This window comes from Aptenodytes forsteri, unplaced genomic scaffold (genome assembly GCF_000699145.1).
Source record: "Aptenodytes forsteri isolate BGI_AS27 unplaced genomic scaffold, ASM69914v1 Scaffold255, whole genome shotgun sequence".
Taxonomy (NCBI): Eukaryota; Metazoa; Chordata; class Aves; order Sphenisciformes; family Spheniscidae; genus Aptenodytes; species Aptenodytes forsteri.
In genome coordinates, this window is record NW_008794888.1 from 2,581,459 (window position 1) to 2,595,034 (window position 13,576).

General features: G+C 36.7%; 1 protein-coding gene across 1 annotated transcript in view; it reads left to right on the forward strand.

Annotated features, from left to right (window-relative positions):
• KCNH7 (potassium voltage-gated channel subfamily H member 7) overlaps positions 1-13,576 on the forward strand; it is a 264,891-nt gene that overhangs the window by 228,705 nt on the left and 22,610 nt on the right. Inside the window, exons 10-12 of the mRNA XM_009274902.1 lie at positions 4,690-4,942; positions 8,489-8,694; positions 11,416-11,515. Coding sequence (XP_009273177.1) covers positions 4,690-4,942; positions 8,489-8,694; positions 11,416-11,515 — 559 coding nt within the window. The remainder of the gene's footprint in view (positions 1-4,689; positions 4,943-8,488; positions 8,695-11,415; positions 11,516-13,576) is intronic.

Consider the following 13,576-nt stretch of genomic DNA (forward strand, 5'->3'; position numbering starts at 1 on the left):
TGTAAACCTCCCCATGATCAAAAAAACCAAAATGAACTAGAGAGTCTACCTTTATCTTTCCCTCTATATGCTGGATGCTTGCCACTCATAAGTAAGTCTGACTCTGATTGTAGGACAAGAAAGCCTTAGTCAAAACGAGTTTCAACACACCCCAAGCAGACCCACAACACACAAGAGGTCTCTTGTACTCCCTTCAACTGCTGCCTGGCATTTAATGTTTGATCCCACCTATATTTCAACAGAGAAAATGTATGACAGAAGATTATATGCAGAATTAAAGAAATAATGACTGCCAGACTGCAGGGACTGGAGCATCTCTCATACTAGGAAAGGCTGAGAAAGCTGGGACTGTTCAGCCCAGACAAGTGAAGGCTCATGGGGGATCTCAACAATACAAACAAAAACCTGAAGGGAGGGTGTAAAGAAGATGGAACCAGGCTCTTTTCAGTCGTGCCCAGTGACAGGACCAGAGGCAATGGGCACAAACTGGAACAGGAGGTTCCATCCAAACATCAGGAAGCACTTTTTCACTGTGAGGATGACTGAGCACTGACACAAGTTGCCCAGAGAGGTTGTGGAGTCTCCATCCTTGGAGATATTCAAAAGCCATCTGGACATCATCCTGGGCTACCAGCTCTAGGTAGCCCTGACTGAGCAGGGAGGTTGGACAAGATGACCTCCAGAGATCCCTTTCAACCTCAACCATTCTGTGATTCTGTTGGTATAGAATGTGATGATACTTCCATGTTTAATGACAATTATTGTAGCTAATATCCTGATTTGCTTCAGCTTGGATGCTTTCTAAATATTTTCTGTGGGACAGATGTCAATACCTGTCACAGAACTGAGGAGAGAAAATCTAAGAATTGTCATGAATCTTATCATTTATCCAAACAAAACTAAGTTATCATTGCCCCAAACATTTGCTAGTCTTTTGAGGTTAGGACACATAGATGTCTCCAGTTCTGTTGTCACAAAGGTGTCTGATACATGTATGAGTGATACCTTGTCATCTTGAAAAAGAGAAGTTAATGAAGCTGGACTCCCTCTCTACTTACAAAAGACCACATTCTTCAAGGCAATATGAATCGTGTCCCTACTATCCTCACTTATTCCTTCATCAGCTTCAATCACTTATTCCACATAAAAAGTTTTACTTCTCACTGAATGACGCTTTCCTCCTCTCTAAGCATGCCAAGTAGATAAATCAATATTATTTGACGTGGAATAAGTTTTATCCCAGACAGGAAGAGGCGACTGAACTTGGGCTTGATAACTATCAGGGAGAGACAACTGGAGCCTATGGTCACAGCATCATAACTGTTTTTCCTTTTCTTTTTTTTTTTGGGGGGGGAGGGGGAGGGTTGAGACTGATTTTATATCTTGTTGCATTTCTTTTTTAGAAGATCTGTGTCTCTTGAATTATGCATGAGTTCTGATTCTAACTATGATTCTAACCATGAGAATCCAAGATTTTTCTCACCAGGGCACGGTGGAGTCACTATTGAGGAGATATTGAGTGTAACAATAGAAATATGTCAGGAAAGAATGGAGCAATTGAAACCCAAACCTGTATTCAAATTATTTATTAATTTTTGATTTGTCATTGAGAATAATGCTATTTAAAGAGCAATTCTAACTTTATCAATTTCAAAATTTTATTTTGAAAATTATTTTATTTTTGCATCACCTAGTCCTGCATTCATGTAATTTCAAGATTATGCTGGCTTTTAGTTGTTTAGAAAAGTGTATTTTGAATTTTTGTTGTCACATTGGAGTGTGACTTAAATGCGTTTAAAGACTCCAAAAGCTCACAACAAATGAAGTGAAATGTAATATTTAGAATTTTATTATTTTTAAGCCAATTTCATGATTTTGAAGTCTGCATGGATGATTTTCTAATACTTAGAGTTGTCAATATGTGTGCACATAATGTATTGATTTTGATTGCTACATTATAAGAACATGATTTTCAATACAATTGTTCCTGCGCTACACAGACAATTAAAGATATCTGTGAGAATCAGTTACTTCCTTATTAACACAAGCTAAAAATTGATGAATAAGAAATATTTTCTCAAAGTAATGAAAATCTGAATATTAGAAATGTACGTGGAGGCTTGGGTTGACAAGATGTTGTCTGTACTGCACAACATAAAACTGGGCTTGGAAACATCAAATTCTGTATAGCGTCAGCTACTGGACTTGGATTAAATGCCTCACTACACACAATGTGCGCTATATGGTAAGCTCCTTTTAGTAATGTAGTATAATGCAATGTTTTAACAAATTTATCTTCAAATCAGCTTCTTTCTTGCATTTCTTTCTTGTGTTAGTGGAGTAATCTCCAAAACTCCATTGGAAATCAATGTTATTTGGGCACCTGTCTTCCTTCTAGACATTTGACGATTGTATTAGAGTAAATGTTCTTCCTCTCTGATGTATAACAACTATTTTAGAGTGTAAGCTCCATGGGGCAGGGACTTTTTAATCACAGATACTTGAACAGAGGCTAGTATCTTTCAGATGTTATTGGCATATAAATTACTATTAACTAATTGCAATGATTTTAGAACAGTTTCATATCAAGTATAAATTAGTTACCAAAATAATTGTTTCTTTAAAGAAATCCCCAAAGTATCTTCAGAAATATAAACCAACACACATGGTCTGCATGGTTTTTGCTTAATGGTAAAGTACAATCCCTTGATAAATGAGATAAACAAAAGCTGATGTGAAAAATTAATACAATTTATCCTAAGGCTGCGCTCTTGACTTTCTAACAATTCAAATATCTTTTCCTGTAAGTACCTCTGAATTGAAAATATATTTCCTATTTTGCATCCTATAAAAACCTGAGCTCTTCTAAATTATATTCAGATGGGCATATAGCAAAAGAATTAATTCAAAATAGGTCTTTTTTACTCACATGACTAGAGAACAATTTCAAAATAAATACCTGCAATTTTTCTCCACCTGTATCATTAACCGGCCGTATTTGGTTATCAGTTTCTCAGTATCATTCAGTAAATAAGTTGTACAACTCACAATATTTTTATTTCAATATAATTACATTAAAATAAAAAGAGTAATTGCATACTAAGCTATTTCTAGTGGTGTGATAGATACTGAAAACAGAGTGGCACCACAAAAGCCTTTCATTTATCATGTTTTCTTTTGCTTATTCTTGTTGAATGCTGGCTTTTTCTGAGGATGTATAAATTTCATGTGGTAATGCCCTATAGCTCATAAAATTCTTGTATATATGTGTGTTAAAACATTCTGTTTGTTATTTCACAGCATTGATTTCCATTAGCAATCATAGAAACATTTCAACTCAGTTAAAGGTACTAATATTTGATTTGTAAATCATAGCTTGGCTTGTGTGGACAGAAGCCTCATATCAGAAACATGTTCATCTTCGTTAGCAAGGGATACGAGTTGTGAATATCTTTATGCAATAAGAGTGAGTGCACAGACCTTTATTGTGCTGAAGTAATTAATATAGCAACAAGTGAATGCTATTTTGTATTTTTTTTTTTCTGTGCAGGAATATTTACGTGTTTGTAGAAAAACAGTGCAGAGGATAAACAGGAATGAATTAATAGACTGCTCTAATAACAAAAAGACACATCCTGTTCACATATTTGTGAGACTGGTAGCATCAGTTCATGTTTTGTCCTTAGAAATAAGCAACAGATGTAGCCGGTCGCAGGGAAAGCATATGACCTATTAACATCATTGACAGTGAATAACAGGATTTAACAGAAAGAAAGGGTGGTCAGGCCCATTCCTTAACACAGCCAGCAGAGTCACAAGGGGGGCAGTACTCCCATAGAAGTCAGTAGCAGAAATGTTTGTTGATTCTAAAAGAAGCAGAGGTAAGATGATCCTAGACAATTTAGAAAAGCTCACACATAATGACCATGTTGTAAGTAGCTCACTTTTTTTCTTCTAAACAAAATTAACATGTTACCATGGTACCCAAGAGGAATCCCGTGGTTCTACTTCAGGCAAACTCCCATTGTTCTGAGTAAGAGATGAGCAAGGACCATAGCAACTAGCCCTGTGGTTTGCTGAACTAATCATCTGCCTATGTAAATCTGCATAACATCATTGTTTCAGTGGCACGTGTTGCTTTTTCTGATAAAAATCTAAGTCCTACACTTGCAAGCAGAATATATTTAACATAAAAATTCCATTAAAATGCCCTCTATCTGAAAAATATCTGATCTTGTTCAGATAGCTCTTATTTTACAAATGTCATGGTTATTTCATCAAAAACCTCTCTTACATTAAATGTAGTACTTTTATAATTGATAAAAAGGAAATAGACATATTAGTCCAAATAGGTGAAATTCCATCAACTCTCCCTTTAGCTGTCTTATTTGTTATTTTACTGCAGTATATTCATTCATATACCTTGATACCATTTCTTGCAATGAAAGAAATCTTAATAATGAATTTTGTAACCACTACATACATTAGTATGTACATTAGTATTCACATTGTATAAGCTTTGCAATATAGATTACAATATGCACTTGTTGAATTGTAATACTCTGACGGCTCTTAGGGCCACCTCTATTTGTATGTCACTTCTTTCTTTCTGTCCAGGAAAAAAACATAAAAATTATATAAAGCAACTTTCATAGCATTCACATGAAATCCTTATGCTTGTCTTTCCAGGTCCTGAAGGGGTTTCCAGAATGCTTACAAGCTGACATTTGTCTGCACCTCAACCAAAATTTGCTTCAGAATTGCAAAGCTTTCCGGGGGGCCAGTAAAGGCTGTCTTCGAGCTTTGGCTATGAAATTTAAGACAACACATGCACCTCCTGGAGACACTTTAGTGCACTGTGGAGATGTTCTCACTGCTCTTTACTTTGTGTCAAGAGGCTCCATTGAAATCCTTAAGAGTGACATTGTTGTAGCCATTCTTGGTAAGCAGATTACTACAAGGCATGCTAAAAGAGTCAGGGGATTGAAAAGAAATATCCATTGTTGTTCCTGGGGAAGGAAATTTGTAAATGTTTTACTCACTATTATTTAAAATCAAGCAGTGAAATAATTTGTTTAAGGAGCAAAGTCTACATTACTGCAATAATTCATGTGCACCAAAGAGCCCACGTCCTTGGATATCTAAAATATAAGAGCAGGAGTGAGTCAGATTTATCCCTAGGTAAGTGGTAAACTGCAAGTTGAGGCGAGCAGATATCAGATTACTCCAGTTCTGATTATGCTGCAAGAGCCAAAGTCAAGGACACCCTTTTCTTGAACAGTGCATGAGGGTACTGAGACACATAGACACCCTATATGCTAACTGGAGAAAAACATGTATCTACTTCAGGCATTCAAAATGTCTTCGAGAGGTTTTCGGAAATGTCTGCTTCTGCCCACTGAGCATATAGAAAAGGAAGAGAATAACAGATTAATCTGATCTAGATTGATACTTAAGTGTAATAACACCAGTGTTTCACCTATATTTCTTATCAACATGTTCTTGTTTGTGTAGCATAGGGAGTTAACTTGTTTTCTTTCCCAGTGAAGATGGCTCAGAGCAATGTTCTATCCAGCTGGGAGCTCACCTGCTGCTGGTGATGGCTGTTATGTGGAACCAATAAGACTTCATTAGGTACAGCAATTTTAAAAGCAAAATAACTAAAACCCTACCTAAACAAGACCACTGATTTGTTTCTACCATTTAATATCAGGTAACAAGAACGCAAAGAATAATTGAGTAGATGAGTAAGGATTTTGCTGTATGGAAACCTACACCAGCTGTAACATCATTCATATGTTCTCCTTTCTGGTTATCACCCACTGTAGGAACTTACAGCCAGAAAAGTAGCTGAAGCAAAATGTGGACTGGTAGCAGTATGTTGCTATTAATCCACTTGTGACTGATTATTCTGCTAGTACTTTGCAGGGTGGATACGTGAGCAGAAGTACAAAGGTGTGTCTACAGCAATTCTTCCCTAGGTTTAGATGGTGTTATCAAGATAATTTGTCATCTCATGCTGTTGCACCTCATCAGCTGGGCCAGGTTTAGGCACAAGCAAAGTAGGGAGTATGCAAGTATAACACTGTGAGGTTTTTACTTACCTGTGTGAGTGTCTCCCCCTGATTATGAACAGTGTGGTTCATCAAGGATTTCATCTCTTACATCAAAAACATGTAAATTTCTATAGCACTCACAATCAAGAAAAACTGACAAGTTTATGGACTCATTAATTTCTTCCCAGACCAAAGATGCAGACTGGTCAAGTTTTGCATGTTACGCACACCACATCCCTGTGCTCTCACACTGCAGCAGAAACCCAAGTATTTGCAGGGCAATGCCACTACATCTCTTCCAGTCTACAGCTCCTCACGCCAGGGGCCGCAGGTCGGAGGCCCTCTCTCCCAGGGAATGGTGGTCCAGACAGAAAGAGAGACAGTTGTGCACAACTGCAGCTGAAGGGAACTGCTCTGTGGGCCCACATCTGTTGCACAATCCATGAGGCAGGAGCCTGCCTGATAGCTGGCTCCAGTCAGAGTCTGTGGTATCTGCTAAAAAAGAATAGAAGGTGATACAAATGAAAATTACTCTGCAATGAAATCACACAGAAACCTAACAAAGGTTATCAATACTTAGCCAAACATTTTTAGTTAATTCCTCTTTCTGAAAAACCTACACACAGAAATGGACATAAAAACCACTCAATGCTTTGTCCTCTGGGGTTGAAAAAGACTTCAGTCCAACAGAGGTAGCATGGATGAAGTTTCCACGCCTAACAAGTATTGCAACTTCATCACAGAAATCAAAGAGTTCTGAGAAATGTTGGTTTTGTCCCCTATTTTTCCTCAACTTGTCAGCACTGTCTGATGCCACTGAGTAAGGTCTGATCAGTACTGACCTGACAACAGTAATTCTGGGCCAAATCCTTAGAAAATACAATGGCTGTGGACCTCGTACAATCTACCACCTCTTTCAGCTTTGCAGACAAGATAGAAAAATACTGCGATCGTGTCAATAGTCACATTGCAGAGAAGGTATTATATGCCTTGAATAGGAACCTCTGCATTCATAAACATTAAGGTCAGAAGGACTATTAGATTATATTGGCTAACCTCTGTTATATCACTGACTCCTGTTAAATTTCATACCTTTAACTATCTGTTGTGTCTAATGAACTGTGTTTGATGAAAGAAAAGCAACGGGGTTTGATCTGAAGACATAACAACATGAAAAAGGGATCACTTTCCTTGACAGTTTATTTCCATAGTTAATTATTTTTATTGTTAAAAGTGTGTGCTTTATTTCCAGTATAAAATTATCTTGCTTCAATTTCTTTCCATTGGTTCTTGCTATGCATTCCTTATTATATTCTAGAGGCATTTAGTACTGTTTAATTTTTCCTTTCTATAAGGATATATGCAATATAACCAGGTTACCTCTTAATCTTCCTGTGGATAAGCTAAACAGACTGTGCTTTTTAAGATCCTCACTGTAAATCAGCCCTTAAATTATTTTTTGCATCTTTTAGCTGCTTGCTCACCCAGTTTTCAGCTTCCTTTTTAGAAAATGGAGAAACCAGAACTAATTGCAGTAACCTAATATAAAAGCCACAAATGTTTAACAGAGAGGCAAAATCACCCCTGTATTCTTTCTTGCCAGTCTACTGCTTCTCAGTTGCTATGATGACCACTATTCTTTTCCACAAGTGTTTTCCCAGTTCTCCCCTAAACCCCATTTTGCAGGTAAGCCCTGCAATCCTTAGTTTAGAGCATATTTTGCACAGGTCTACGGCTGCGGCTGCCCTGCATTTGTGAAGGGTAGGGGCAGATTTGGCGAAAACGAGCAATTAAATAGAGATGACAATTTTAGCAAACAGGTACTGCAAATGTGTCAACATTGATGGAAAGAATTGTAATAGTATCAAAATACAAGCAGCTATGTTTAAAGAGCTTCTTCAAAACAACTTCTGCATCTTGGAAGTTTTGCATTCCCTCTGAAAAAGATAAAAACTAAGTCATTTTCTACTAAAATATATTTCAAGTATGGTCTGTTTCTTCATGTAATTCTTAACAAAATGAGATTGCAGGCCAGACAGGTCCTGGACTCTACTGAACAACAGAAATTACATCTTTGTCATCATAAGAATATGACTTAAATCAGCAAATAATGTTTTTATGAGAAAGGACAAAGGAACCTGCTCTAGTCATGCTGTTTTGATGGAACTGAAGAAAAACTGTGATGAAACTAGATTTTCCCTTCACTTAGTCTGGCTATATGTCTGTGTAATTTCATTGATTTTAATAATTTTACTTTCAATATTTAATAATAATACTTTTGATTTACAACAACATATGTGCAATGGTAATCTGATTGTATCACTTCATGTCAAATCAAGTATTCTAGACCATTACCATAACGAAATACATCATTCAATTATTGGCTTATTCATGTTTAAAATAATAATCTCCATCTAATTTTCTTTCTGCAGGGAAAAATGATATTTTTGGAGAGATGGTACATCTTTATGCAAAACCAGGAAAGTCAAATGCAGATGTGAGAGCTTTAACTTACTGTGACTTGCATAAGATCCAGCGAGAAGATCTACTAGAAGTTTTGGACATGTACCCTGAATTTTCTGATCTCTTCCTCACCAATCTAGAACTGACTTTTAATCTGAGAGATGAAACTGCAAAGGTACATGCAATAAGATTTTTTTTTTTTTTTCTTAATATTGGGCCAATTCTGTCCCACAGTAACAAAACTTGAAAATAGCAATCGAAAAACCAAGGTCAGCAAAATGAAAAGCTAAAAGCCTGAGGCCAAATCCTATTTTAAAAAAATATACTCACCTGATTGCTCCTACTGAAGTCAGTTAAATGCAGCAGAAGTCAATGAAATGATTCAGATGATGTTAACCTAACAGGATTAGATTCTATATTTAAAGAGCATTAAAGTTTCAGCCAGGGGGATTTTTGGATGTTTTGTTAAAGCCATGGAAAATATGGTTTTTTCAGATGACTATAACCTGGGTCACCACAAGGGGAACTTTTGGCACTAAATATCATTGTACAGCCATAAAATAAAGATAAATCAGATTATCCAGATTCATTCTGTGTCTAACAATAGAAAATATTTAATTGCCTTTCAGACATGAATTGTTAATTCTCTTATCTTGGAGTGCACCCTACCTCCTAGGAGACTAAAAGCATACAAGGGAATTTTCAAATTTCACTCATTCTCCAGATTTGCAGGGATTTCTTGGTCTCTTTTTCCCAGAGTGACTCTCCTAAGTGTCCCCTTTTGCCCAGACTGCATCTTCAGGAAAATGGGAAAATTAGCAGTGTTTCATTATTTCAGACTGCCAGGGTCAGTCTGAATTGGGAAAGAAAGGGGAGGTTTAGCCAGAAGGGGAGAGGGGAAATGCTATTGCCTAGCTCATGCTACTGAGGCTAAAGCTTTCCCTAGAAAGTTGCAGGGTACACCAGCACTGACCACCAAATATGGACTACACTGCCCTCAGTTTACATTTCATTATTTCTGAGATACTGCCGTTTTGTGGTTTCTGACTATACTTTTAAGGAAAAACAGAGGTTCAGTGAGAAGGAACTAACATAATTTGGCCTCAAAGGCCTTCTGAGAAACAAGGAGATAAAGAACACTAAGTTTTGGGCTGTAAGTGATAGGGACATCTTTGCTAATCACATGTGGATCTTTAAAAAAATAAAACAAATATAACTTCTGACAAGAAATGTCATTTCTTTTTATGTTGAGCCTTTTTTTTAATAAAAGATTGTTCTGAAAATAAAAGACCAATTCTATTCGTTATTTTAAAAGTCATCCTTTTGTGTTTATTGAAAAGGTCATCATTATTAATTACATGTGAAATACAATACAATGAATTTATATTCTAGTGATAAGTTTAAGTTAAAACTGAAAATCCACATATTTGAAAAATTTTCTAGTGATAGTTTAAGTTAAAACTGAAAATCCACATATTTGAAAAATTCCTTGAGGATAAATCCACATTAACGACTTTAGTCTGAGCAATTATTTCCTGCAATTACATGTCATCAATGTTTTATCATTGTTTTTTCCTTAGATCTGAGAAAATTGAAACAAAATTCCATCTTCTGTGTTGTGGTGTAGAATACATAAAGAAAGTTCTCACTGCTCATGTTGCTTAGAAATTTTTCAGTTGTTATTTCTTACTGCTGTACCAGCTACTAAGAAAAAATCGCTAGACTTCACAGAGACAGAGAAGGGAGGACAGGCTCACCCATGCCTCTGAGCTTGCAAAATCAGTTTTCTCTAGCAATTCCACTTGCCTTCCACTGTCTATTGCAATCCAGAAAATCATCCCCCAAAAGAAGTGATGAGCACATTCTGATCTTCAAAACATCACTCAGATCCAGATTTGTTATCTGAATAATAGGTGCTTCTGCCTCACCTTCTGCTCCTGTCCTCCTATTTATGTAAAAGTGCCTTTTCCTTCGTGCAGTTATTCTACCAGTGGGCCACCACTGAGGCACCTTACTCACCAGGTTTACAATGAAGGGAATAGAAAAAGATGTAAAATCTTCCCACTTCTTTCCCTCTGCCCTTCTCCCACATGCAAATCTGCTTACTTGAGTGGTATGGGAAACCTCACTAGCACAGGGAAGGGAAGTAGGCTGAAGCCAATGCCATGGGTATGTACACAAAAAGCATAACTGGCGTTATATTTGCTTATTTGTAAATTTCTCAGTTTTAAATAAGTAGAAAGAAGAGTTAAATGCATCTTGCATTTATTATGGCAAAAAAAAGCACATCCATCTTCTATAAGATGGATAGAAAAAAACATTGTGTTCTCCTCTGGAAATAAATATCTGAATTAACTGAATCTGAGAGGAAGGGAGGGTCTAGAAAGGTAAAATAATGAGGGGTAAAGTGTCTGGTGTTTGTCAGCCTTATATTTATTGTTGTAAAATTTAACCTTTATAATCATTACCATGTAGTTAAATATAAATCTAATTACAATCAGTTCCACATTACTTCTTGCAATAGTATACATTCTCTGTTAGAGGTTATTCAATTTTTTTTTCATTAATTTCTCTAAGATTACTTAAACCACATCTGTGCAAGTTCAGGAAGCTGATAACACATGAACGCATGTCTTTCCATGTGAACTTATTATCAGGATACTTTTGTTTCACCATCAGGTGGTGACATTGTTGGTTTTGCTCAATCTCCATTAACTTTTTAACGTTAGCATTGAGCAAACCCATGAGTTGGGGATGGAGAGGTTGATGCAGACTGACTTGTGTAATATTGCCTTTCTTAAAGCTTGAACATGATTAACAGTGAATCACCTATTGAAAACCTGCTCTCTTTAGATGGGACTAATCTGTCATTATGTTTCATATTTCATTAATCAAGTCTGACCTCGTAATAAGATCACAAACTACTAATGATACAGATGGAGATAACTGCAAACTACGAAGACGGAAATTGTCCTTTCAAAGTGAAATAGAGAAAGGTAATTAACTTCATTTCTTACATTAGACATCACTGCTTCATTATTGATTGGTATTTCACTTGGTAATGCTGGGTACGTCAGGGTCCCATGTTGGCTGTTACCGTAGCAGCTCTTGAAAATCCAGCTGAGCCGCAAAAACAGTCTGTGCATTGTCCCCTATATGGTTAGATATGACTAGAGGATATCAGTTTCACCTTCCCATGACTTCACACCTATCAGTGCAGAGCTGTTCAAACACTAAGCTACCTTATTGCCCTTGAGATATACATATATATATGTATATTACCTCTTAATATCTATTTTCTGAGACACCATGTTTTAAACTGTTTGGAGAAGCTAGTCTATTGGATTATTTATTAGCAGTGTTGATTTTATTTCATCAGCAAAGTGCTTTATTGACCTTGATGCTAGGTAGTGTTTCTCCCTGGAATTAAAATATTTTGTTTTCAGGACACAGTAGATTCACCATAGTCAGATTTTGATTCATATGGTAATGTGTAAATCATTGTCCTGGCAAGAGTTCAGGTAACATTTTATGTGCTTACGTTCACCTTAGAGACTTTTGGGAGTAATCCCAATGAAGAAAAATTCATTGAAATATTAAACTATGTCACCAGTATCCAGTACTGCTAAATACCAGGAAATGTAGATAGTAGCTGTGGTCAGACAGCAAGAGTCATGAAGACAGCTAAACTGATACTCACCAGTTTTTCATTTTTATGTAGGGAAAGCACAATTCCTTGAATAACATTACACTTTTATGGTCCAATAGTTTGTCTGACAAATTACTGTTTCCGGTGTGCCTGTCTTTCATACTCCACAGTTAAACCCCAATCCTAAATACAGCATAATACCAATTTTAGAGTTGCAGAGTAGCTGATAATAAATGGGAATACTTTAAACATACATAGCAGGTATAATGCTCGATGAAGAAAGACTTTAATCCAGAGTGTGGCTACTCAGAACAATGACATTGCCATTCGATCAAAGAAGCGTCTTTAGGGCAGGAAGCCAAGACTGACAACAAATCTGTCAGGAAAATGTCCCCATGAAATATTCAATCTGCTCTTCACAAAGAATCTGTTGACAGAGGCGCTTTGCCTGAATAACCTTCACATTTCTTAGGAGAAAACATATGCTGCCACCTAGACAAGATGGAAGTGATCTTTCATGTTGTGCCTGCTGCAGAATTACAAATAGGCTCCTCAGGTGTCAATGTGGTACCAAGACCCCTAGGCTTTTATGGTTCTTGCCCAGTAGATTACACTGAACATCCAGTTGGAGGCATTTATTTGCATTACTTTTGAAAGAATATAATTTCCCGCAGTTTTGTCTTTGAAAAAAAAAAACTTGCACCATTGGGGAACAAGAGACAATGACTGTAATGTCAGGTAATGACTGTATAGTATCTGGTAATGACTGTAGAGTGTATGGTAATGTCTGAGTTAGACAGAAGTGCAGTACATTGGAATTCCACCTGAGGAGAAGATGCAATCATAAGAGTCCTTTGCCAAGAACTGAGTATACTTTTGGCCCATTGGCTTACTGCCCCTCTCTGGTCCCTGTTCAGATTCTCTATATGTTGCCATAGCTGCAGCAGACACCTCGTAGTCATAGACCTTCAATGACACTTTTCTGTGGCCCATCCTGCATCCTGTATGAGGTTGTAGAGTACTAGAGGTTACTACTGGCTTGTAAAGTAATATTCTATTGATTTCAACACTTTACATATAGGAGGGAGTGGCATCATATTTTGATCCAGCATAGTTAGTCTATAATGATAAATATTTGGGGATGATCCTGCAGAGTGCCTCAGAAGAACTGGAGTAGAAAAGGCAGAGTTCCTGAACACACAGCTGGCAAATGCATTTCTGGTCACAGTATTCTTACAGATAAAAAATATGTGTTGTATGATGACTTTTAACAATCATATTTTGATTTCAGAACTACACTTTGAACAGGATAGAGACACCCAGCATTCTCACTTTTATATTTTGATATTTTACATCTCACTAAATTCTTATTGATTTGTAATTGGGGCGGGGGGGGGGGTTGCTTATT